Source organism: Sceloporus undulatus, chromosome 6 (genome assembly GCF_019175285.1).
Source record: "Sceloporus undulatus isolate JIND9_A2432 ecotype Alabama chromosome 6, SceUnd_v1.1, whole genome shotgun sequence".
Taxonomy (NCBI): Eukaryota; Metazoa; Chordata; class Lepidosauria; order Squamata; family Phrynosomatidae; genus Sceloporus; species Sceloporus undulatus.
Window position 1 is genome coordinate 84583366 of NC_056527.1, and position 27497 is coordinate 84610862.

Below are 27497 nucleotides of genomic sequence, written 5' to 3' on the forward strand. Positions count from 1 at the left end.
TGAGAGGGAGTTTGCCATAGCCTTCTTCTGAGACTGAGAGTATGTGACTTGTCCTAGACCGCCCAGTGGGTTTCCATAGCGGAATACCCTCATCTCCAGAGTCCTAATCCAACAAACCATATCACACCAGCACTTGTTAATTCTGATAGAAGCTTGTTAATATCTTTATTTGTTAATCAAATGAAAGATTATATCCTGAGTGCAATAGTACAGTAGCCACAATCTATTTTGTTCTCAAAATTTAAAATGCCACCTATGGCCAGCATGTGGCAGTAGACAATAAGAAAAGTAAAAGAGAAAGGCCGTGTACTGGCACAATGTAGTAGGAGAAAAGGAAGTGTAATAAATTAAACTCTAGAAGTCTGCAGTCTAAGAACTGGACAGTTACTTCAAATCAGCGTGTAATATCCATTGTGGCTTCCCGACATTTCATTTTGTCTTTCATTACTCCATGTTGGGTGTGATGGATCCCAGAACTGTTGTAACAGTAGATGTCAGAACAGGCAGAAGTTCTAATTCTCAATTTAAGCTCTAAATTTATCAGTCCTAAGCCTCATTTGTGGCACACAATCTCCAGCTTCCAAGCTTTCTTTTGCTGCCTGCTGCCCTTTTGCCAGTGTACTCAACATTTCATTCCTTTTCACTCTGTGTAATATTTTTACAATCCTATTTTTCTTTAGCACCTGCCTCTAATTGGCTCTATCTTGCTCCAGTTCTTCTCCTTTTTGCCTGTTTCCTAAATCACCATTCTGCATCACTTTGCTCCCTTTACTTCAATTTGCTTCCCTCTTTCCGGTGTTCCACCTGCCCTGTAGTTAATCCTTACCAAATGGACAGTTATCCTTTCCTTTGCAGAAGATGAACTATTAAATGTTTTTAGGTTCCTGAGGCACAGATCGCTTGTTGCCATCACAAAAATTCAGTTAGTTTTTGTCAAATGCAATAAAAAGTAGAGAAGAATATTGATTTCCAGATAATTCACAGTAAATCAGCAATAATTTCTGATAGCCAAGGGCAGTAACAAAATAACTCCTTTTTACCCTTAATTATATTCCTGACATGAAAAAGCATGGCGTCCCCTAAAGTTGATTTTTATGTGATAGGATTGTAAACTGCATTTCAGCTCTGGTACTTGAGAAAAAAAAAATCAGCCTCAAGAGTTTTCTGACTAATAGAGTCTTTCTTGCACAAGGTTCAGGTTGGTAAATCTTGGCATTAGTGGCAAATCACTTAGTCTTTAAGGTACCACATACATATTACTTGCTTTTTAGAAGGAAACAGTATCATGTTAAGGAGCTAAGCAAAGGAAGTATTATAAAAATGTGCAATCCTATGTATGAAGTTTAAAGTCTACTTTAAAAGGTAATAACAATTTATTATGCTATAATAATAGAACTAAAAATTTAAAATACAATGATTAAATCTCAAGCTTTTAAGTCTTCACTTCTGTGCACAAACCCGGAAATAAATCTCATTGAACAAAATGAGATTTATTTCTTAAGTAAATGTATGTATAAGCTCACACCGGTATTTATGAGATACTGTTTTTAAAATGTTCTTTTTCTCTTTTGGTGTCAGGAAAATTGGGGTAATGATTTTACTTGTAATGGTTGTACAGAACTGGGTTACTGAAATCAGTGATAGGGTCCAACAACAGCTGCTACATGTCTGGCATAGAAAAGCATCTGTAGTGCTCCTGTGTAACAGTTAAAGATTGCTTTTTGTATGGGTGACTAAATGTATTGGCTTTGATATTTCGTGGCTTAGTGTACAATTTTGTCTTTCATGGATAAGTGGGAAAGATGCATCTTTATTCCTGAATCTTCACCTAACCCTCTCTGTTTCATACAGTCAGCCCTCCTTATGCATGGATTTTTTATCCATGGATTCAAACATTCACTGTTTGAGAATACTTGATACACACACACACACACACACTCCAATTGGCTAGCCTTGATTTTGCCATTTTATATAAAGACACTATTTTACTCTTCCATTGTTTATAATGGGACTTGAGCATCAATGGATTTTGGTATCCACCGGGGGGGGGGGGAGGGTCCTGGAACCAAACCCCAGTGGATGCTAATGGTCCACTGCATTTGTGTTTATATCCCCTTCCCTGGTTTCATGTAATCTCTGTTTCTTCAGCTTTATCATCCTCAGACATCTGAAGATCTTGTGCTCCCTTAAAAACTTATTTGCTGCCCACTAACCTTGGAACTTCCGCCTCACATAATTCCCTAGCTGTTGTACTATTTCTAGAAATGAATTATATTTTGCATTTTTCCATTCCTAGTAACAACATAAATAGGATGGATTATAAAATCAGTGGCTCACTTTGGATGATGAAGTGGAACTGAAGCCAAGAGATAGTGGCTTCCTCAGATTCTTCAGTAGTTTCATGACTCAGCTGAGATTAGGATTCCTGGCTCTTTTTCTTAACCATATTCTCCACCTTTACTGACTTCATAATACACACACACACGTCAGGATATATGTTCCTATATGTCTCAAGATGACTTTTGGATCTTGCATGCAGAAAACAGGATTCTGCACATTTTCCATGTGTTGATAAGTTTGTCATCCCTGAATTCTCTTCTTTCTTATTTCTTCTCTATAGGAAAATCAAAAACTAGGGAAAATCGTCAGTCTATCATTAATCCTGACTGGAATTTTGAGAAGATGGGCATTGGAGGTCTTGATAAGGAATTTTCAGACATCTTTCGGCGTGCATTTGCCTCCCGAGTGTTCCCACCTGAGATTGTGGAGCAGATGGGTGAGTACCAAACATAAAGAGAAGTTGCATCACTGTGCTAAGCACACATCAGAGTATTAGCAGTACAGAAAGTTTACAAATCAAAACAATAACAATGAGTTAAGGGAGAAGGCAGAACCTGAAATAGGAGTTGGCTAAGAATGGATAGAAAAGAGATTGATAGTATTAAGAGGTATATAAAAAAGCTAGGCCTGTGGAGAATGAAGGCTAAAATATTATGTGTTTCTTAAGCAGTAGGAAGTGAATGACGGAGGACATTTTTAAGCATTGGATTCCATTAGAATAGGAAGCCTTGAAAACCTAGTACGTGGTACAAACTTGGGCATTGCTTTATAGGTTAGAGGTAAAGTAATATACTGTTTCAGAGCTTAATAGTCTTGGAACAGGCTGCTTCTATCAGAAAGATGAAGCCAGCATGACCAGTAGGATGTTCGTGTTGCACCAGACCCTTGCTGGCAAGCCCCAGGAATTTCACTCAGCCAAAGACCAAAGTGAAACAGAGGACTCTTCCCTTCAGGATGGTAGATACATAAGCAGCTACAGTTGTTCCTGGTAAAACAACGAGGTTCCCTTCTGAATAATTCAAACTCATCATGAAGAGGTGTAACCCACACAATCATTTTTTCTTGCAACTTGGCCATTCCAGTGACTCTAAACTGATGAACCTGCTGATTATTGAAGTACAGTCCTTTCTGAGTTAAATTTGGAGGTACACTTTGCTCTGACATTCCAAACTATTAATTTTAGAGTATGGAAATAGTGGAAAAGGAGAATTGGAAGGATGCACGTCCAAAGCAATGGTTCATGCCAGATATTTAAAAGGCAGTCTCCTCTCTATAGTTATGCATAGAATTGTTTCATCTTAACCACTATGAACCTTGCCACCCAGCCATGAACCCAGCTCTCCAAGATATCCTCTTGAGTAGGGATCTTGCAGCACCTTTGAGCCTAACTGAAAGATAGAAGTTAATTGCATGAGCTTTTGTAGACTTGAACCTGCATCTGAGGAAGTAGGCTCACAAGAGCTCATGCAACCAACTTCTATTTTTCAGTTAGGCTGAAAGGTCTTGCAAAATCCCTCTGAATACTGATTTTCCAGACTAACACAGCTATGTCTTTGAACTCTTGAGTAGGGATATCTTTCTCAGCTGAGTCTCCTAATGTCTCCTAATGGAGACTAAGTTTCCTACATGATGAACCCCTGCTCTCACAGCAAGTTACGGCACTCTTGAATGAGAGCACTTGCTTATTATTAGCCACCAGAGCTTTAAGCTTCCCATTCCAGCTCCTTTTTCTCTTCGACAGGCCACCCTTAGGCAAAAGGAGCTTATCTGAAATTTGAAGAAAAGTGCCGCTTCCTGACATTCATCCTTTTTCTTTGCATTAGTTATAACTTGCTCTTCCAACTATATTTCAGGACTCAAATGCCAGGTTGACATCTGCTAAGGTCTGCTGTAATAATTCATGAGAGGGAAAAGAGAAGAAAGTAGCTTCTCAGCCTTCTGCATAGTAGCAGTTACAGATCGTTTCCCCTTTTGTGTTTTCTCTTCATTGCCTTTCTTGAGCCTCTCAAATGAATAGCAATAAATATGCCAGCAGCAACCTGGCTAGATCGAACTTCAACATTGCAGTTGGCTTCAGATTCTATGACTTCCATAACTTTTATAAAATCCAAGAAGAGGAAAGGAGCCTTATAAATCAGCTTTAGTGTGCCACATCTGCAAAGGGAACCCTAACATGAGGCAAAATTACTGAGGTAATGGATTTTGGGTGGTAGAGCTTGGAGCTGACTCTGACACTGGGCCATGCAGCCTGCCTATTAGGAAGTTCTCCTGTACATTTACATTGAAATTAATGAGAGTATAGTAGGCTTTTGGAAGAACTATTTTGTTCTGAACTAAGCAGCAAACGTTGTCTTGAGCTCCAACACTAGAAGGGTAGCCATATTAAGTTCGTTACATCAACAGCAAGGAACCTTACATCACCTTAAATATGAGTTAATTTATTGTGGAATAATCTTTTCTGGACTTTGTGCCATTGCACCAGACAGCGAATTGAGCAGTCTACAAAATCTCATAATAAATTAGAAAATATTTTAGGTGCTGATAAGATCAATTTGAATCGCTTTCCAATAGTCCTTGAGAGAAAATCCAGTCCATTTGTGTCTTACAGAATTTGAGGTTCTTTGATATATTGGGGTACAAGAAGAATATATGATTAAGGAAGGATATAGATCAGGTATGGAAATTGTACTCCCTCCAGATGTTGCTGGATTGCAGCTCCCTTCATTCTTCACCTTTGGCTAGGGCTAGTGGTCATTAGAGTTCAAAATCTGGAGGGCCACACAATTCTTACCCCCTGTTTTAGTCCTTTTGTAGTAATGTTTTGGGTACACATTAAAATCAAACTTCTAGTTTTTGTTTGCAGAAGGAGTCTTAAAATGATAGCAGAAGATCCCTCTCTGAAGATGCCAGCCACAGATGCAGGCGAAACGTCAGGAATAAACTCTTCTAGAACATGGCCACATAGCCTGAAAAACCCACAAAAACTATAGCAGAAGAGTTTGCACTGTAGTGTAGCCTGGGTCTTGGAGGTGTAAAGCATGCATAAGGAGACATTATTCTCCCCATTTGTTTCAGTCCTTGCTCATGCATCTATTATGTCTTTCCCATATTCCCTCAGTTATTCTCAGATCCCGATCCTCTGATCCTTCCATGATTCTAAGAGCCTTATTGCATGAAAAAAACAAAGCTGAAAGAGAGTGAGAGAGTAGCAGTTTTCTCCATGCTTTACTGCTTTGACATCATAGCATTTAAGTTTTCCTCCTGTAGGAGATGGTCATCAAAGTGAATCTTATGTCAAACGGATTGTTCCAGCTAGAAAAAAAAAGGGACACACTTTGACAATTGTCTCCTGTGGGAAGAGAACTTAAAATATTACAGTGTCATACAGTAAGGCATGGAGAAAGCTACTACTTTCCGGCTCCACATCGACTTTGTTTTCTCATGTGATAAAGCTCTAATATTGTTAGTTTTCAGTGAAAACACAATGCCTTCTGTGCTTTGGTCAGACAACATCTCATATAAATTGCTAATAAATAAATTTACTACATAAACTGGTAAGATTGCTGTTTGCTAATACATCCTTTGTTTGATCTTGGTTATTTGCCTAATACATTTTGCTATATTCTGTGGAACTTAAAAGATTTTTGGCTTTTATGAATTCCTCTGCTAGGAAAGAGAAAGTTATCATTATATAAAGTTTCCATCTGTTGAGTGTAAGGTGCAGGCCATCACTGGTCCTCTTAAGAAGGATTTGTCCCCCCCCCCCTTTTTTTTTTAATGCTTTAAAGAAAAAACATTAACACATTGCATCTGCCAAAATGGCCAGGAACAGATGTGTCACTCTACTTGACCAACCTAGCAAGGATTAGGCAGTCAGGATAGTTTGCATTTTCCCTCTTGCAGTAACATCTTTCTACAGGTATACCTCAGTTAACGTAGTAGATGTGTTGTTAGGTATTCCTTCTTTAATAGCAGAATTGCTACCAGAAGCAGAAGTAACATAGAAGAAATAGGGATCGGTTCCTACACCACAAAAAAGAAGAGCAGTTAAATGTGTTTTAACAAACATTTAAACTCAAAATTAGTAACATGCACGCCTGAAAAGAAATAACTAAGTAAATTTTGCATAAGTAACAGAAACATTTGGAACCTCCTGGAGACCACTTGAAGGCTTGTTCCAACTGTATCCAGGAACGACGTTTTCTTTTACCAGCCTCCACTTTTATTATGATTCCCATTTTGATGTCCAGACTTGGACATACACTTTTTAAAATATGTTGGTAGTACCTGGTAAGGCTTATCTGCTCTCTGCCTTTCTCTCTGTTTTGCTAGAAAGAAGATGAGGGGGAAATAGCAATAGCAATAGCAAGTACATTTCTATACCGCTTATCAGTGCACTTAAGCACTCCCTAAGCAGTTTACAAAGGGGTTGGGGCATAAAAAAACTTTGCACAAAGAAGTTTCACTGTCAGAGGCTTTGTTAAATGAGGGATTCTCATATAAATGTTGAAGCTTCCTAGAGTTATCATATCTGCTGTTTCTTTAACATTAGTTATTCCAAAGGACAGTTTACAAACCATTGTGTTGGGAAACAGTGCTGAAGCACAAACTTTGATTAGCAAACATTAGCTCTGCTCTGGTGCCCCAACAAACTACCATTTCCAGTATTCCATAACAATGAACCATGGCAGTTAAAATGATGTCAAACCGAATTATTTCTGCAGTGTGGATGCAGCCTATGTGTAAAACTAAATGTTGAGAAGAAGCAGCAGAATAAGGAGCAGAATGCCCATGCAAGGCAGAGAAGAACACAAGTGCACACGCCCTGAGCCTGGGAAAAGGAGTTTTCTGCACCACAGCTTTCAGAATTCCCCAGACAAAATGACCAGTGGCTACACTGGCTAGGGGATTATAAATGCTGTAGCCCAGAAAAGCATGTTTCCCAAGGTCTTGTGCAGGGCCCTCCAGATTATCTCATGTAACATTAGCTGACTGCTTGATGTGATAGGCATTTGCCAGTTTGTGTGTCAGACAGTTATTTCAGACAGATGGAGGGAAAGACTAGATTTATAGCTTGGTATTTGACAATAAGTACCTGTCTACTTATTAGCTAAAATGTGCAGCAAATTCCCAGTGATGAGGAACAGCCATAGTTTCTAAAATGCTGCCCACAATTGATGGCTGAGAGTAAGCTCCAGCGAGCTGCTGCTCATCCATGCTGGTGGCCTTTCCTGTAATCTTCAAGCAGGTGTTTGGGTGCCTTCTCATTTTGAAGCTTTTAGTGGATGAAGCTGCTGGTTGTCTCCTCTGTGGCTGTGATTTTGCTAAAAGCCTAAAATTACAGCAAATGAAACATGGTTAAATAAATTAAAAAAGCAAGCTTTGAGTCCCACTTTTGGGCTCAAGGTTTTTAAAAAATGTATGCAGTTTTTACTATGTAGCCCAGGGCTTTTCTGTATGTGTGTTAGGAATTCCTGCTTTCATCTGATTTTTCTTTTTGTTTGCATTCCATCAGAAAGAGATAATTGTTCTCAGTTTGCATAAATCCTAGAGGGTCCATTGGTTCCAATTTATCTTCCCTTATTGTCACTTTTCCTCCAGGTGGTCTTTGGTTTCATCCTAACACTGGAGGCTTGTCAAGCATCAACCCCCTTCTCCATCTCCTCTTGCATTTATTTATTGTTTTCCCTTCCACATGTAAAATTTCCCTTGTCTTGCAGTGTTAAGATGTTTCATTTCCTTGACACCCCCCCCCACCCTCAGTACTGGACAGCAATAACATAGGACAAGTAAATCGAAACATCATGTTTAACATGGCTGCATGAATGCTAACTGGGACTCCCATTACAAACATCTTATGCTGGTACTTTTCAAGCCCAAATCCAAGTGCTGGTTTTGATTTTTACAAGCATTTTATGATTTCAGACCTAAGTACCTAAAGAATTGTGTGTGGCCCTCCTATGGTTTTGAATGGAGGCTCCCAATGTTCCTTACTTGGCTATGTTGGTTAGATATTTCACAGTATCTGGAGAGCTAACCAATTCCCACCTTGACTTACAGCTTACAGTGAAACAGTCCAATACACAATAAAATAACAATACACAATAAAATAACAATTCACAATAATCCCAAATAGGTTTATCTACCTATACACAATAATGCCAATAGGTTTATCTACATTACCTATTGTTAGATTATCATTTGAGGCCCTTCTTCTGGGTGCATCTACACCTTCAGATGAAGAAACAAACAGAAGGCCTAGTGCCTCCTTGTCAGTGGTATTGTCTTCCTGATTCCCTTTTGATGTCTTTGGGGCACCAGGCAAGAACGCTTTACATATATTTCCCAGGCCTCTTTAATGATGTGATTTTCAATATTGTTTTCACTGTCTCATTTTTAGTGCCCCAGATCAATTGATATACTGTATTTTTAATTTGTTTTCAGCTTAGTTTGCTGCTTACCGTAATGTGATTCATATGTTTTGAAGCTGTTTTACTTTGTATGGTGCCCAAGGAATTACCTGATATTATGCAGCCTCTAAATTACATGCATGAATAAATCAGGCCACTTTGTTGTCAAGATGGCCTTTAGGTAAATTCTTGATTTTAATCCCCACCCATAACCAAGTCCAAGTACAGGAAACTGCATTTGTTCACATCTCACTCTGACCATCCTTTCTTTGTTATTTTCCGCACTGTTGAAAATTTAGATTGTAAACTGAAAAGGCAGGAGGCACCAAACTGTCTCCCTTCACTTATAAGCTCTGGAGGGTACCGTGTACACTCACAATGCTGTCTAAATGATAATGTCTCCCAGATCACCTACCTTTACCCCTTCACATTTTAGTGTCTGTGCCTTTTGTGAGTACACCTGCTGCAAAATGAAATACTCAGTAAAGTTCAGTCTATTAGCACTGAGGTTTGTTCCTAGGATCCAAATGTCACTTATGCTTGCACCTGAGTCGTATGGTGAGGGATGGAGCTATAACAAAATAGGTAATCCTGTAAATGGCATCTAGCTGACCTTTGCAAATGTCCATAGTGAGATACAGTCAGAAGAAGGTTGTTTTGATCTCATTTGTGCCAAATCTCAACCTACTCAGAATTCCTTTGGTTGCAGAGTCTGCTATGGTGATAACAGTGCTGTCTTGGGCTCTTGCTTTAACTGTTGCTGTTATTTTGAGGAGCTGTTTGTATACCTTAAATAGTTTTTATGATGTGGATTTGTGTTGCATATGAGTGAGCAGGTAATTAAAAGGTTCTTGATAAGTCTGGCATGCTGTGTGAGTGACCTTCATTTGGGGAACAAGCCTGTTTTCAGAAAGAATTATTTACACATATCCACCACGAAGAAGAGGTTGAATCTTATAAGTCTTTGTTAACAGTCTTGACATTTGGATACACAGCTTGCCTTTCTCTTCAAGTAGAGATAAGCTGTGAAAGCAAGGGCTGCTTGAGTGCAACAGGAGCTACAGGGCGGTTCTGAGCTGTGACATTTTGAAATTTGTCATCACTTACCTATTTGAAAGGAGGCCTGCCTTCACGTTTTCAGTGCCTTCCGTGTTGGCCAGGTGGGCATAATTTGTTAAGAGATGCTTTCTGGGTTGATGTTAGGTGAGAGCGTGGGGGAGAGGTCATGTGGGTTTTGTTATGTATGAGATCCCAGGTCTACTGTGTTGTGTCTTCACCAAAACAAACTACTGGATGACTGAGCTCCAGGGAGATATGCCTTCTCTTTCACAACATTCTGTCTGAAGTGATTCAGTGAAATTGTCTGGCATTAGATTCAGGACTAAAAATGATATTTCTTCATAATGCTGGTTTGTTTTATGTTATGCATATCCCATCTCAGGCGTCAAGGTGGCTATTAATTTACAGAATTTAGTTCCACAAGATGTGATGGTTGCCACTGGTTTTAAAGAAAGATTAAGGCACATTTAAGAATAAAGATTAACTTCTGATGTTCATTAATCCTAAAATCACACCTTCCAGCATCAGTATTCCTCTGAATACTGTTGAAGACAATAAGTGTATTTGCCTTCTCTTTAGTAACACTCCATCAAGAATTACCCAGTGAAATTGATTGGCACTAGACTCCAGACTTAAAAAAAGATATTTCTTCATAATGTTGATTTGTTTTATTTTATATATATATATCCTATCTTTCTCCCAGGAGCCAAGGTGGCTATTAACTTATAGAATTCACTTTCACATGCTGTTGTGGCTGCCACTGGTTTTTAAAGAGGGATTAAGGCCTGAAACAGACTGGCAGTAAGCACCATCTTGGGGGTGGTGTGGGGGCATGGGATTTAGATGATGCATGCCCCGACACCAACCCCAAGGCAACGTCATGCTGCTTGCCCGACCAGACAGTGGGCAGCATTGCAGTGCTCTGGGGCGTGGTGTTCAGACAGCATATGCTGCAAGTACGGAGAAGAGTTGCTGTGGAAACACCTGCTTTTTTCCGCTCCTGAAAAGAGCAGCATTTTGCTGCTTCTTTTGGGGCTGGAAAAACTCTGGATTTGGGTAGAGGCATGCAGTTACCACTCCTTTAGTACCAGCCCTAAGACACATTTAAGAATTGAGATTAGGTTTTAGTGCTTATTAGTCTAAAATAACATGTTCCAAAGGCAATATAGCTCTGAATAAAATTGGAAACAATAAATGGAAAGAACAGTAGCTTTCACGGCCTGCTTTCATGCTTGCCAGAGGCATTTGGCTGACTACAGTCGGAAGCAATGTGCTGAGTCTTTTGGTTTGATTTTCCATATTTTCACCCAAATCTTTGGTTAATTAGGCTGAGAAGAAGCCTTCCTTATCTGAGGCCTGGAAGCTGGATAGGGTCGTGGTGGCAATCTGTATATAGCAGCTTTGTATCTTCATGGTTTTCTTTCTCAAGAGGTCTTTCAGAGTTAAATTGCAAACCATCACCCTACCCAGCACTTTAAAACTTGTGGGTTGGGAGTAGGATTGTGGAATGGGGTTATATATTCTGAGGGTATATGTGCCTTGATGGCCTCTTTTGTGTGGGCTGTGCTACTTTTCCTGAAGCCCTGATTATTTGTCCAAATTGTCCAGTGTTGGTACTCTGCAGTTGTTTATGATATCAAATATATTAACCTTAGATGCTTAGGATGAGCCTCCCAAGTTCAGAAGTAGAATATTTTAAATTACAAGATGTTGAGGACAGTACAAATTTGTCTGTTATGTAAATTCAATTTTCTTGCCACTGAGTTGGCAACATGGATAATTAAGATGTGAAATAAGATAAGAAGACACTGGTTATGGCGGGAATCCCGGTGGCACATTCTGTTCACACAATAGCCAGTTACACAAGTGGTTGCACTTGTTACTTAGTGGTGGCAAGGAAGGGAAGAAACAACTGGAGATCGTGGTAGGGAAAGGCTGCTGGCTGCAAGTGCTGGCTTAAAGGGATGAAGTGGGGGGCTTCGACAATTGCCTGTGGCGTGAAACAGGTGCTTCTCAAGGCAGCTCTCCCAGTTTTTGGTTCCAAACCCCTAAAACCAAGCTCCCAAGCATTTAGGAAATGGGCTGCTTGGAACTGGCAGTCTCCTTGTTGCTGTGGGCTGTTTTGGCTTCCTTCCTTGGCCACTGCTGCATCCGTAGCCTTTTTCTTCTTACCACCTCCACCAGTGTAGTTATGCCAGTGGAAGAACCCAAGAGAATCTCAGCCAGAGTATGTGACTAATCTCAGAGAATGCTGATATACCTGTTCCCTCCATCTGACATTCAGAATGTAGTCTTACAACCACTAAGGGTTGCCTTTTTTGGAACAGCCATAAAGTGTATTTGTACACACATATGTAAACTCTCTGTAATACTTTAAGGGAATATCTCGAAGAGGGGAAGACATTGGATGCTTCCCCCTGCCTTGTGGCCTCTTCTTGCAAGAGGACTAACACAGCAACAGGGATTACATCCATCTGGCTTGCCTGACAACAAATTCCCTGAACCTGTTTGTACAAAATCTGTCCCAACTTGCTCATAGCCTTTTTCTAGCCTCTCTCGTCTCGGCAGGCTGGGATTCCCCTTCACTGGCATCACTCATCATTCAAATCCCGCCTCACTGTTTTTCTGGCTACACAAGAGATCGTATTCCCCATATTAACAGGCTCTTCCATGACACTAAGTTGACAAGGATCACTTTTAATTTATCACCACCTTGCTGGTTCATGTGTAAAATTAGTCTTTCACCTCCAGTAATATTTTTCTTTCCTCCCCCATTTACATTGTGTGTGTTTGCTTTTCTGCCTGTCTCTCCTGAATGCCAGAGAGTTGACTAATAAATGATTCTCTACCCATCTCCCCATCAAGATAATGACAACACAGGTTCATTTTAAAAATGTTCACAAATGTCAATATTACTATCATATTTATTGCTGTGACTCAGCCTGTCTTGGAGCTAGTCTGTTGTTCCAAACCAGGGAGCAAGCCCACCTTACTTATGCTCCTGCAGTGATTTGAGTTGCCAAGTGGGTACCATACATGACTTGGGTACAAGGCAATCCCAGGCATCTGCAAGGGGGCATGAAGCCACACATTTGTTACAGAGAATATCACAGAGAATACATGATTGAGAATACCACATGGCGATTACATTGCACTTACGGCTCATATGTATATGTATGTCTGTGTGTGCTGTGCGCCTTCAAGTTCTTTCCAAATTATAGTGACCCTAAGGCTAACCTATCACGGGGGTTTCTTGGCAAGATTTGTTCAGAGGAGGTGTGCCATTGCCTTCCCCTGAGGCTGAGAGCATGTGACTTGCCCAGTGGGTTTCATGTCCGAGCTGGGAATTGAACCCTTGTCTCCAGAGTAGTAGTCCAATACTCAAACCACTATGCCACACTGCTCTCCTTCCCTGATTCCCTCTTGGTATACCATGTCCAGCCAATACTTCATCCTTCAACATTTCTTTTTAGTTTGAGTGTTCTTAAGAATGAGAAATTATTTCTTTTGAATGCTGAATGTTTTAAAAGTGATTTGTTTAAACTATAGGTGTTGAACTCCAGTTGTTGGACTGTAGCTCTCAGTAGCCCTAACCACCATAGCCAATACTGGGAGTTGTAGTCTGACAACATCTAGCCAGCCAATGGTTCCCACTCTTGATTTCACTGGTCATTAGAGAGAACTGGCGATGATGTAGTATTACATCTGAACTAGGCCTCTATTTTTTTTTTACCCATCCAGCTTTGAAATGTGAAGGCAGTTTGATCAGGGTGTCTGGAGAAAAGTTTAATTGCTGGGTGGGTTCATGCAGGAGCAAGTATCTTGTCTGTTCTAGACCCAAGAGACTGATAGCTTTAAAGGTAAGGAATGGCACTTCGAGGTGTATCTGTGTATACATTGATATTCCAACTGTAGTGTTTTAAATACTGGTAAAACATAATATGAGTACCAGTTAAGCCTCCTAGCTGGTGTATTTTGCACTAACTGCAGTTTCCCAACTGTCCTCAAAGGCAGTGCAGTGTTCTCTTGTGTAACTGACTACAAAATATTTCCACTTGATTATTAATTCTTTCTTTCTCCCCTACCCTTCTAGGTTGTAAGCATGTGAAAGGCATCCTCTTATATGGCCCCCCTGGCTGTGGTAAGACTCTGATGGCCAGGCAGATTGGTAAGATGCTGAATGCCAGAGAACCGAAAATAGTGAATGGACCTGAAATCCTCAACAAATATGTTGGCGAATCTGAGGCCAACATTCGCAAGCTCTTTGCAGATGCTGAAGAAGAACAAAAAAGGGTAACTTGATAAGAACCAAAGATTAAGATGGTGGTACTTTGTGATGAGAGTTCAGTCTGGAATATGATATGATGCAACTCTGCATTATTTGTTTTTCCATTTTTCTGGAAAATCTCCTGTTGTAAAATGTGTAATTACATCACTGTGTTGCAATCTTTCATGCCCTTGCAAACAGCACGTTTGGGGAAATCTTTAGTGTGACTCACACCTTGCATTGTAACAACCACAGATATTATAAGGAAAAGAAATGGTAGAGAGACTCAGAGCTCCTGCTTTCAGTAGCCTCCATAGTGTATAGTTCTATCCATAATGACTCTGGTTTGCTTTGATGCAGCAAAGGTTCTAAAAATCAGACCCCAATCCTTTATGTTAGTGCAGGCTGGGAAACTTTGGCCTCAAGGAGATGGGGCTGATAAAGTGGGCTGCAGCTGCTCTGGCACCATTCACACCAGGGCCGCAGAAACTACACGCGCCTGGCCTCACTGTGGTTTTCAATCTGACTGGCAAACCACTCCTTTTGTGGCTGGCTTTGGGGCACCTTAAGCAGCCCCGGGTGCAGCTTCCATGCAGTTGGGGGCTGTACATAGTCTAAACACCATGCCCCCAACATAGTCGTATGGCAGACCTTTTGGCCCATCTGTTTCAGGCCTATGTTTCCTTTCAAAGTGCTGGTAATGATTTAAAGAGCATCTCTCTTAATGAACATTGCTACCTCTCTCTTTTGCTACAACTTTTAACATAATTTGGAAAGACCAAATTAAGTTTACAATCTGTGAACTGAGCCAAGGCTACAAAGAGCATGCCTTCTAGGTGACTGCTGCTTAGTTTTGGAATTGCTTCCCCTCTGGGGCTGGGACTAGCAATGTTCCTGTCTACATATACAGAAGAATAGAGTGGCAAAGGCCTTTTTCATAGTAATTTATGACATGCTTTGGTTTTTTTTCTTCACTAGCTTGGTGCAAACAGTGGTGTCCACATCATTATCTTTGATGAGATTGATGCCATCTGCAAACAGCGAGGGAGTATGGCAGGCAGCACTGGCGTCCATGACACAGTTGTGAACCAGCTCTTGTCCAAAATTGATGGGGTTGAGCAGCTGAATAACATCTTGGTCATTGGTATGAAAATGTCTTGATCTGTTTTGGGTAGAAAACTTTGCCATAGCTCACTGTACAGTGATGTGGCTGCAGGATTTATGTTGCAAGCTAGTTACTGTTTGAATATCTCATTCCTGTGATTTATGTCTGATTTAGACAATACTGTACCTTACAAAGTGTCTAACCAGTCTTGGGCAAGTGGTTGAATAAGAATAAATATGAACTTGACTTTGTATAAGAAGAAATTGACTGAAATGATTGTTCCAGCCCTCAGGCTAGAAAAGGAAATATTGGCCTGTTCCAGACAGCCAAAATAAAGCTGTTTCGAGTCACAGTGGAGGTATGGTGTTTCAATGATGCATGCGTCCTAAGAGTCCAGAAGCCGCAGCCACAGCCTTAGGGCTGGAGCGTGGCTTTGGTGCAACTTCTGGATTCTTAGGACGCATGCATCATTGAAACACCATACCTCCACTGTGACTCGAAGCAGCTTTATTTTGGCTGTCTGGAACAGGCCATTAATTTTTTTCATACAAACTTTTGATCCTAAAATTGAATACACACACAGCAGTGTAAACTCCAAGTAAAACTGAAACAGATAAAACCAACCCAAAACATATTAAAGAACTGAAATTTGATTGAAGATTTTTGCTGAAGGATGTTGGGCAGAATAATTGGGGTTGTGGAGCTTATGGTAGAGGAACCACCATTTTTTAAGATTTGCGGGGCTTTTCCCAACCCATCCTTCAGTGGTTTTTTCCCCCTTGTCCCTCTCCTTTTGCTGCCAGGCTGTCTTGGCATTGTCAGCAAGTCTCCCCCTCTCTCTCTGTGTATGTGCGTGTTGGTTGTCTGTGTGTATCTGTGGCTGTTCATGGAAACAACATAACATGAACCAGCGGCTCACAGATCTCTGATGCTAACATATTTATAATCTCCAAAACATATCATGTGATCTTGGATATTTCTGGGTGTAGCATTAATTGGGTTTGTGAACTGTTGACTCAAAAGCTATCTCAAGTTTGAATGTAATGCTTAAACTGGCTTGTGGCTCAGCCTCTAAGAGCAGAGAGAATGAAGAAACCGTTCTCATCTTCTTTTTTGCCTGGTACATAGATGTCTCAGCACAGAGAGTTCTTCCTGTTTAAGGGATGACATTCGTCTCCGAGCTAAAGCTTTTCAAACTCTGTTTGATGTTTTTGCTAATAATTTTCATTGGGTGTATAGGTATGACCAACAGGCCTGATCTGATAGACGAGGCTCTCCTGCGACCTGGACGACTGGAGGTGAAAATGGAGATTGGTAAGTAGACAATGGGAACATTGATATTGATGGGTGCTATTGAAGGTCATAACATTATGATGTGAACCAGAAAGATCTTATAGGAATCAAATTTATTACCAGTGATTTGAAAAACATTGCAAATGAGTTCTTAGCTATTATTATTTTATCAGCCTGTCTGCTAGTGCACATTTTCATTTTTGTATTTATACCTAAAAGAAAGTCATTCTCAGGATGGCACAGAGGAGCAATTCACGTACTATTGGGTTATTCCCCACATATCAACAGATGATAAAGGTGTTCAAAGTTCTTTTCTATTTCAACCATTGGCTCCTTCTTCTCCTTTAGAAACAGTTTTTCAGTTTTCTGCCCAGCTGGCAAGATGTGATCTTCCTTCGATCAAACATCTTTCAAATAAACAGAAGAATTTGAAGATTAAAAAATGGTAAATATACAGAACAAAAGGAAAACACCCAGTGAGGTCTCTGATGATGTTCACACGACTTTTCCAACATACAAGAAAAGAAAGTAAAATGCAGAGGTCAGGGAAACAGAAATGGTTCTACTGACTGCTCCCTTGCAGATTGCAATTTGGGAAAACAGTTAATTCAACCTGATGACCACAAAACCGTGAGTCTCTGAGGGTAATAATGAGGTGACGTTAAAAAGAAAATTTATTTCAACAAGCAGCCGTAAATGGAATGCCTCGAAGAACAATAAAAAACACCAAAGAAAACAAAGAACCAGACAGATCACACCATAACATCCTTACCGAAGATAAAGAAAATAAAATCTAAAGTTAAAGCAAAGAAATCAGGGTTACCTACTTAGCTAGGGCCAGGAGCTACAGGTTTAATGGTAGAGAAAGCTCCACCTGCTCCTTCAGGACTCCATGTTGGGAATGGAGGTTCCAGAGAAGAAGGTGTAGCTGGACCATGCTGTGTTCCTACACAACTGAAACAGCAAAAGGTGCAGATTGATGGACATTACTGATGCAAACAGTGGAAAGAAACAATGTCAGAGAAAACCAGCAGAGCTCTGGAGTAGCATGGAGTTACAACCTTCCTTTCTAAACAATTAAAAGGCTATATTTTCATAGACTTTAGTGGCAACAAACCTAGCTTCACAGGTTCAGCCACATTCATCCAATAGACCAAAGCTGCTCTAATATTAAGAAATAAATTAGAAGGGTAGTAAATGGGGAAATTAATATTTCTAACACCCAAATCACAGTGAATTTAGATGATTTTAATGTAATGAATTTGTTTAATTTGGAAGACCACAGTGGAGCAGACCAGATTCCCAATATAGAAGACAAGGATTTCAACAAAACAGCTTTGACAGGAGAGAAATACTGGTAGGTGGAAGACTTCTGCATTTCAGTTGCCAATAGGCACATAGAACAACAGGGCAATGGTGGTCACCCAAGGATACAAAATCTTATTTTCCCAGAATCCAAAAGAGAAGATACCTTCCATCAGAAATTCAAAATGGAGATTCTCCAGACTATCAGAGACATTTTGCAGGTCAATGATTGGATGATATCGATAGATTTAAATAACTGTACTTAAATGTTACTATGCATCCAATCTGCAGAAGATATTTGAAGTTCCATTTCCAAGGTTCACATTACCAATTCAAGGCTCTTTATTTTGGCCTTGCATCTGCACCCAAGATGTTTACAGAAGTGCTGATTCCATTAGTGGCACATCTCAGACAACAGGGGTGGCAGCCGTTCCCATATCTTGATGGCATCTTATTGAAAGCAGGGTGCAGGGACAAGATAGAAAGAGACTTGAGAAGGACTACAGAAATACTTCAAAAGTATGGCTTCCTGTTAAATTTCAAGAAAGGTAATCTCCAGCCCATGATAGCTTTGACTCATTTGGGAGCATACATAGGCCTGTTACAGACAGCCAAAATAAAGCTGCTTCGAGTCACAGTGGAGGTATGGTGTTTCAATGATGCATGTGTCCTGAGAGTCCAGAAGTCACACCAAAGTCATGCTCCAGCCCTAAGGACTTCTGGACTCGCAGGACACGCATCATTGAAACACCATACCTCCACTGTGACTCGAAGCAGCTTTATTTTGGCTGTCTGTAACAAGCCATAGATACCAAAAAAGGATTTATGTACCTTTCTCAGGAGAGAAAGAAGAAAATCAGAACAAAAATAAAAAAGTTGATGTCAAAGTGCTCAGAGAACCTCATGCAGCTTGCAGAAGTCATGGATCTCCTGATTTCACAATACACTTGTTTTCCTGGGCAATATACATTCAAGAATGTTGCAAGTCTTAAGATCACATCAGCTGATGATAGCAGGCAACTGCCACTATGAGGTATACTTATCTGTCAGTCTATAAAAAGACTTACACTGCTAGATCCAGCACAAACATCTGAGCAGAGGTATTCTCCTTACACTACAGAAAACAATAGTGATCACAGCAGATGTTAGTCTCTCCATCTGGGGGCCTCACTACAAAGGTCAATCCATTCAGTGGCAATGGATTGAATTAGACTTAAGATGCAACATAAATTATTTAGAAACGATGGCAGTAAGACTGGTACTCTTGCCATTTGCAGACAAGATAAAGAACAAGAACATACAGATTTCAGTAGACCACATGTTTGTAAAGTCATACATCTGCAAACAGGGAAGTTCCAAGTGCATATTGCTGATCAGAGAGACAAACAGTTTTGTGATGGTTAGAGAGAACAGCAAAGTGCCTCGCAACTGTATATTTGAAAGGCTCGCTGAATGTAAAAGCTGATTATTTGATCAGACACAAAATTCAGCAAGGGGATTGATCTCTCAGGACATGTTTCTATAGTTAGACATGCACTTTGGTCCATTTCTAGTAGATTTGTTCACCTCTATCAAGAAATTCAAATTTTCACTAGATGGAAGCACAGAAACATTAGAACATGACACCTTAGCAGTATCTTGGCCGCCAGGCATATGGTGCACTTCCTGCCGGTACCAATAATACAAAGGGTACTAATGAAGATATGTTTGGAGAAAACCACAATAGTGCTAATAGCTCCATATAAGCCAAGGCACCCTTGGTTTTAATTCCTAGTGCACAATTCCATTAGATACTGTTGTCTGCCAAATATACCAAATCTGCTCCATCAAGGGCCATGTTTGCATCATAATCTGAGCTAGTTAAGACTAACTGCATGGACATTGGGAGGTGGTACCTGAGTCAACATGGATATTCTGACTCATCGGAGAACACCATCTTAGCTTCAAGGAAAATATCCCACAAAAGGTTTATAGATTGATATGAAAATCTTCCTTAACTGGTATCAGTCTCCTGAAGTACAAATAAAGCAATTAGTATTATTATTATTTAGACTAAACAGCCTAAAAAGACTGATAGCAACATTAGCCACTGTAATAAAACCAGTTTTATTCACACATCCACATGTAAATAGGTTTTTGTTGGGTGCAACCTTGAAAGCTCAACATATGCATAGGTTTCCTACAGAGAACTTGAACTTAGTGCTGAACAGGTTGACAAGTCCACCATTTGAACCACTAAGTGAAACCTCATTGAGATTGCTAACTTTCAAGGTGGTGTTTCTAGTAGCCATTTGTGACAGATTGCAACTCGAGGTTGGCCCAATAGTTGCAGCCCTTGGAATCCTGTCACACACCTTGTCCCTCTTAATTCCTTCCAGTATTGGGTACTCGAGCCTCAAAGTGACCCCTTATATGTGACCTGTGGCTATGTTGCCTTGTGGGCTTGTTGTGGTAAGCGTGACCTGAGGCTTTATCAGGCTTGATAGAGATGACGAGAGACAGCATAAGATAACGAATAATTAAGACAAAGAAAAGAAAATGTTAACCTTTGAACTGTCTGCTCATTCATAGTTCCCCCAAACTAGTCAGTTCTTCCCTCTTATAGGCTGTCCTGTCTCTGCTATGTATCTTCAGTTCCCTATCTGCTTCAGATCTTGTCCCTATCTCTCTCAGATCCAAAACCCTATCTCTATACCATCATTCTCTGCCTCCTTTTCTTCAATCTGTTCCCTATTTGCCTTCTAACAGAGATAATCCTCAATTTTGAAACATTTCTCCCAGAGCCCCTTCCCCCTTCACAGCATTCCCTAGCTGGCATCAACCAGGCTTGCCCAGCTCCTCTTTTCACACTGTTACATCTGTTAGAAGAGAATTGACATTAGTGTAACTCTCAATACACCCATATTTGTATACACAGGATCAGGACAGACTGACTTTAACGCTTGATCCAACTTTCCTTCCTAAGTGTTCCCTGAATAAAGGACTTCATCAGTCCATTCATTTGCCAAACCTTTGCCCTAATGCACTTGAAAGTGGCATAAGTTGGCTCTGAAGTGAGCTGTGAGGAAATACATTAAAAGAATCGGGCAAAAAAAGCGCACAGACGTGTTGTTTCTCTTTCACCTCAAAGACTTTAGGGAACAAGACATCAAAATTATTGATTATTTGTTGGTTAATCACATGCATATTTCTGTGCTACAACTTGACAAAGTGCTAAGATTGTTAAGGCTATGGTCACATTATACATGGTCTGCATCAGCATATTGTTTCAGCATCACTAGAAAATGTTTGTAATGCAGCTGGATGGAAGGAACCATCCATGATTGTATGGCGTTATAAAAATAGAGAAATATAAGTCAGCACAGGCATCCTTCAGGCGAACGGTCCTGCAGTCAGTAATGTAGTGAGAGGCAGCCATGCCCACTTGTATAGAAGAGCCTTTGCTATATCCCAATAGTATGTGCCAAGGTGAAAAACATGAAGACACATATTGTACTGGGATCTGAGCAAGAAGAGTTATTCCTTCACACATACTAGTATTGTGGTCAAAGAAGACAGCAATCCTCTGAACCAAAGGATTCACAGTGATGCTCTCCTTTTAGGTTTGCCAGATGAAAAGGGTCGAATACAGATTCTCAACATCCACATGGCAAGGATGCGGACTCACCAGCTGCTGTCATCAGATGTTGATATCGCAGAGTTGGCAATAGAGACCAAGAACTTCAGTGGTGCTGAGCTTGAGGGTCTGGTTCGCGCAGCACAATCCACTGCTATGAACAGACACATTAAGGTTTGTTTTTCCCCAACCCACTCCGCCAGCTTAGTTGTCACTAGTTATGAAACCTTTGCTGCCTCTCTGCTCTCTCTCTTCTCTCCACCTTCTCTTATGGAGAAGGCATGGATTCTGCTTGGTCATAATATTATTCTTTGATATAATTAACTGTATAATTATGTTAATTCTCCTCTTAGTGTATATATCTGTGTGTGAAATTGTAAGGAGACAGAAACATTTCAAAATACTATATATACTAGACTATGTCGAGGCCAAGTTTTGGGGCCAAAATTATGGATTTTGATATGACCTGTGAATAAGTTATGGGTAAAACTTTGGGGCATATAACAAAGGATCTAAAGGATGAAGCAAACCAAATAATGTCAAGGAACTTACAAAATTCCGGCAGACATAACTCTTTGTGCTCACTCTTAAGGCTGGATGGATAAGAGAGTAGAGGGAATTGATGCTCCTGGGACAGATTATATTCTTGCCTTTCACCTGGCGATGGTTCCTTCTTTTAAGTAAGAGTTAAGATACAGCACTTACATTGATCCATGGATAAGTTGACTCAGGTTTTTTGGGTCAGTTTTTTGACCTAAATTTCCAGACTTATACATGAGTATATACAATAATTAAATATATAATTAAGTACACAGTTCCCCTCTTGGTGCATATTTGTGTGTTGAATTGTAAGGAGACGGCAACATTATAACAAGTGATTGAGGTGGAGTTTCAAGGAGTCTGGAGAACTTGTTCCCACTGTTTTTTCCTGTTGTTTGTAACAGGCTGTATTTTTGAGCAGTGACACTCCATGTCTCCACTGTTGTTCCAGTCCCTAATAATATTAATACCCTTCTATGGTCTAGTCATAGAAGGCCCCATCTGAATGTTAGAGAAATATGTAATGCATCTCTAGAATTTATGATACAGTTGTTTTCGCACTTTAATGTTCAGACCTTGGGGGTAAGGGTGCGGAGTCTATGTAGCTTCCCTATAGATCATTAATCCTTGTATATTGGAAGTTAGCATGTCAGGGAAAAGGGATTTCTGACCTGTTGCTACCATCTTCTAACAAAGTATCTCTGAAAGTGGGAAGAGTTGACAAAGATGGGGTTATGTGGCAAAACAACTGAATTGTTTTCTTGCAAATCTGTTTTTTTTTTTAAAAAAAAAAAGTACAGGAGAGTTAGTTTTAAATTTGGGTTGGCATTCAAACAGAACATGCCCACTGGCAATCTGCAGGTCAGACTAGACTGAGGGAGTTGTATTTGTTGTTCACATACCTGCCTGCCTTCAGGTATACTGGAGAGATAAAAGGATCTCCCATGTTTCCTAATCATTTATACTCCATTACCTCAGGCACTTTTCTCCTGCTTGGCTTGCTTTTGTGGTATCAGTGCCAGGCTGAGGGAAAATACACATAACAGGTCACGAAGAACCAATATGGGAAGGAGGGTTCAGGTGGTCTCACTTTGTGTCCCTATTTGTATTAAAACAAACCTTCCCTTCACTTTGGACAGGACAGCAGATGAACAGGTACTGTGGATAATGTGTGAATAAGCACTCAGACTGTACTTAAGTGTTGCTATTCTTTGAAATCAGCTTAAAGAGATTGGATTTGGGAGACTTGGAGAGAGTTCAGGCTTAGCCCATGACTCTCCTGGTATCTTCTGATAAATGACCTCTGATGACCCATTTGTAACATATGATTAATCTAAGCCCAGACTTTGGACTGTTTAAAAATAAATGTTCTATGCAGGGCTGTATGTATTCTGTATTAACCATGTTTACATACACCACATAATTAAGATTTCAAGGAACCTGGAAGAAAAATGCAAAGTTTGTATTGCCTGTGCTGAAATTAATATTGCTGTGTGTGTGCTAAGACTGATGGAGATAGATTCCCAGTACAGTGGTGCCCCGGGATACGAATTGATCGCGTTACGAAATTTCCGGGATACGAAAAAGTTACATTGGAAAAAACTGTTCCGGGTTGCGATATTTTTTTCGGGTTACGAATTTTTTTCGGCGCGAAATTCAAACCGCAAAGCGCGGCTAGCGGCTTTCCAGCGCTAACGGAAAGCCTTTTCGGGTTGCGAAATTACTCGGGTTACGAACGGAACGGCGGAACGAATTAATTTCGTAACCCGAGGGACTACTGTAACTAAATATTGCCACACTAGTGTCCAGTCAGTGAATGGCTCTGCTTTGCTTATCTCACTGTTGGTATCTGAACCTTCATTTAGTGGTCCTCCCACACACTCTTTTTTTCTCTGCTGCTATGAGGACTACAAATTTGCTTTACAAATACGAGATGAGATCCTCTTAGGTTTTAAAACAGAAAATACTACATTCTTCATGTTTAGTCTAGTGCAGCGCTATTCATAATAGTACTTTGTGGACCTGTGCTAGTCTATGGGATCTACAGTGAATTTGCAGGAGATAGAGTAGCAGTTTGTAACACAAATGGGCACAATTACTGTACAAGTTGGTGACACTTTAGGAAAAGAAGTGCCAGTCTCCCACATTAATGCCCAAGAAGCTCTGGTCTAGTGTATTTGGGTTAACCTAACTGTGTATGTAAGATAAAGCATCTACAAAGGATTTTAATTCTCAGCTCCTGGAGGCAGGATTTCAGAATGGGATATAGGTACACATCTTTCCCTTTCTTTTCCCCTGTTCGTTTTTTCTCCTTTTAGTTGAAAAGGTCATTCTGTCTTTAGTAGGAAACAAACAATATGTGAAGAGAAATGTCAGGGTAGAGATTAGCCGAAATCAGGTTTTTGATATTGGAGAGTGTTGAATGCTGATTTTTGTTATTCTGTAACAGGTGTAGGGCAAAGAGTGCACAATGGAGCACACAGGTGTTAGAATAAAAGTATGTCCTCCTTTTTCAAATGTAGTGCTTTCATTATTTCCCTTTCAGGGAGAGGTGAAAATGTAGAATGGCCTTAATATGGGAAGATAACAAATACAATGGCCCCTTGCCTTACACGGGGGATCCGTTCTGGACCCATTCCCCCTGCGTAAGGCAAATATTACATATGCTTGAGCCCCATTGAAAATAATGGGGCTCATGCACTACAGAAAGATATTTTTCTTTTTATTAGGTATTCTGTAGTTGAGGAGTAGAAAGCTTAGGGAAAGGTGGGGAGAGTCAGCGCAGAACGGCCATTTTGAGAAAGTTCTCACACATATAAAACATATTCAACACAGCTTGATGGAATAAGTGCACAGACCTTCAGCAGCAAAAGAAATATGCAGTATACTTCTGTTTCAAAACAGCCTTTCTGAAAATAATGGCAGGAGGTGGGAACATGTGGCTTCTAGATGTGGTTGGACTCCCAGCCGCCCTAGCCAACATGATCTGTGCTGAGGGACATTGTAAGTTCCAGTCCAACTACATCTGGAGGATCACAACTTGCCCAGCATAGTCTAGATGTGTCTTTTCACAGGGCTTCCTAATGATCCCACATTTTTCAGTGTAATTTAATTTAACTTACATCCTAGCTTTTTCATGATGTCTCATAGAAAGATTAAAAATGGATACAGATAAGACCACAAGACATATTTGAATACATTATAATATTAATACACTATTTAATTAAAAGTAATTTGAAAGTACAACAGTAGAAAGGTACAGCAGCCACCTATCCAAAGCCCTTTTCTCACCATCCAGTCATTTGCCAATAGCCTACTGAATAAGGAGATCTTTGCCTGTTTGCCAGTGAAAGGAAAGCAGGGAAAGAGCAGACTAAGAGCAGACTATTTTTTCTTGGAAGGAAATTCCACACCCTGACAGCATCCACAGAGAAAATTTCTGTCTCCAACAAATTTATTTCTGAGGGTGCTGGGTCCAGGTGCAACTGTGTCTATGAGCACATGCTTCTAGCTGATTATCTTGTAATGTGTCATCTCCTGTTCTTAGGCCACCACCAAAGTGGAAGTTGATATGGAGAAGGCAGAATCACTGCTGGTGACAAGGGATGACTTCTTTGCTTCTCTGGAGAATGACATCAAGCCGGTGAGTGAGCCCATCTTAATGTTGGAAACTGACACAGCCAGTTACGGTGCTTCCCACTTGGCAAAAGAAACAAAATGGAAGAGATGATAACTACACCTTGTCTTGATATATCTACTCCTTTTGAACCTGCAGGCATTTGGGACCAACCAAGAGGATTATGCAAGCTACATCATGAATGGCATTATTAAATGGGGTGACCCTGTTACTCGGGTGCTGGATGATGGGGAGCTTCTAGTTCAGCAGGCCAAAAACAGTGATCGTACTCCCTTGGTCAGTGTCCTTTTGGAAGGTATGTTTCCTCTCTGCAGTCTGCTCCACAAGAGAGGGACTAGCGATACTATCCACTCTTAGCAAATTACTAAAAACTTGCTAATATTTGGGAAGCCCTGTGAATTGGTAAGGAAAATCACTAGGATCTTGGACGATATTAAGTGTTTTTCTCACTGTGGTGGGAGTCATGTCCAATTATTTCACTCAGCATTGAACTGTTGGTAAAGAAGGGCCACCCTAGTTTGTTGTGATATCTAAGTGACTAAGTGCAGTTTATAATTTGCAGGCAAACTAAGGCTGGTTACAGACCGCCAAAAAGCAGCGGTCTATTGCCGCTGCCAGTTACAGCATCCAGGAACCGCAGCAGCCAAACAGCGCAGTTCCCGGACACTGCAAAGAAGGAGCGTGAAAATCGCGCTCCTTCCTGGGCCCCGGATGTGACGCCGCAAGTGCTGAAGTGCACAGTCACGGCATCATTTCCGGGGTGCGACGTGCGGACGCAGTGCACCCGCTACGTCAAGATGGCAGCGGCCATGTGGAATGGCCGCCGCCATTTCGTACGGACTCAGTCCGTACTAGGATTAGGGGCGTCTGGAAGAGACGCCTCTTTCTAACCCTAGCATGGACTGAGTCCGTGCTGGGGTGCCCGTTTATAACGGGCCTAAAACTGGAAATCAGTGTTTGAAGTGGCTTTCGAAACCATGTTTTATGCTGATGCTGGTTTGCTGTGACTGGCATACCATCACTCTTCCCCTACCAGAGACTGCTGCATTCTAGGGATGAAAATAAGCTTAAAACAGGCAAACAGCTCCAAACTTTAGTTTAACAATTGTTCATTTGGAATTGTAAACTATAGTTTAGTTTCTCAATGATGATTAACATAAATCCTGAGTTGATGTGATCTTTGGTTTGTGTTGAAAATAAAAAACAATTCTGCCTCCATGCTTGCAGTCTCAGAAAAAATCAGGAAGCACACACAAGGAAAGGGGGGTGGCAAAGAGGTGATCATCAGGACTGTTACAGTCAATTATACTTGAAAATGTGGAGGGGTTCAGCAGAACAAATAGGAATGTATGCTTACCCTTTAGTTCTCATAATAAATCATCTACAAAGTCAGATCTTCAAGAATCATTTTAATGTCAGATTTCTGTTGTAGTGCCTTTAATAGGCACCCCATAGGAAATCCTAGTAAGCCTAAACCTTAACAATAATGATGGAAGTGTCATACCACCATGTCCAGTCTAGCTCAAACCTTCCAACAGATCAAATGCATGTCCGAATGAATGGGACCAGAAATAATTTAGCACAGAGCCATGAAGGCCATGAAATCCCAAGTCACTTTGCTCCATGGGTATTGAGGCTCCCTCACATCATAGATTTAGGACATTCCAAAGCACTTTTGTGGCCATTTGTTTAGCACAAGCAGGGAGTTTATTGGATGGTATGACAATGAGTATACTGTACTAGTAGAAACCTGTTCTGTCTTGAGGAACTCTTTTCAGGGACTTACACTCAGAATTGGAAGACTGCTAGATAGAGTACCCTGGGTTAGGCGTAGGAATGATTTGTGTTGCAGTGCTGGCTATGCTGAATTCTTTATCCACAACTGTTTCAAGGACTTGAAAATGAATACACATGTCATTAAAGTA

General features: G+C 40.5%; 1 protein-coding gene across 2 annotated transcripts in view; it reads left to right on the top strand.

Moving 5' to 3' along the window:
* NSF (N-ethylmaleimide sensitive factor, vesicle fusing ATPase) overlaps positions 1-27497 on the top strand; it is an 84361-nt gene that overhangs the window by 36011 nt on the left and 20853 nt on the right. For both annotated transcript variants that reach the window (XM_042475017.1, XM_042475016.1), the window contains exons 8-14: positions 2621-2776; positions 13903-14102; positions 15055-15220; positions 16421-16495; positions 21382-21569; positions 25483-25578; positions 25711-25867. In XM_042475017.1, the coding sequence (XP_042330951.1) occupies positions 2621-2776; positions 13903-14102; positions 15055-15220; positions 16421-16495; positions 21382-21569; positions 25483-25578; positions 25711-25867 (1038 nt within the window). The remainder of the gene's footprint in view (positions 1-2620; positions 2777-13902; positions 14103-15054; positions 15221-16420; positions 16496-21381; positions 21570-25482; positions 25579-25710; positions 25868-27497) is intronic.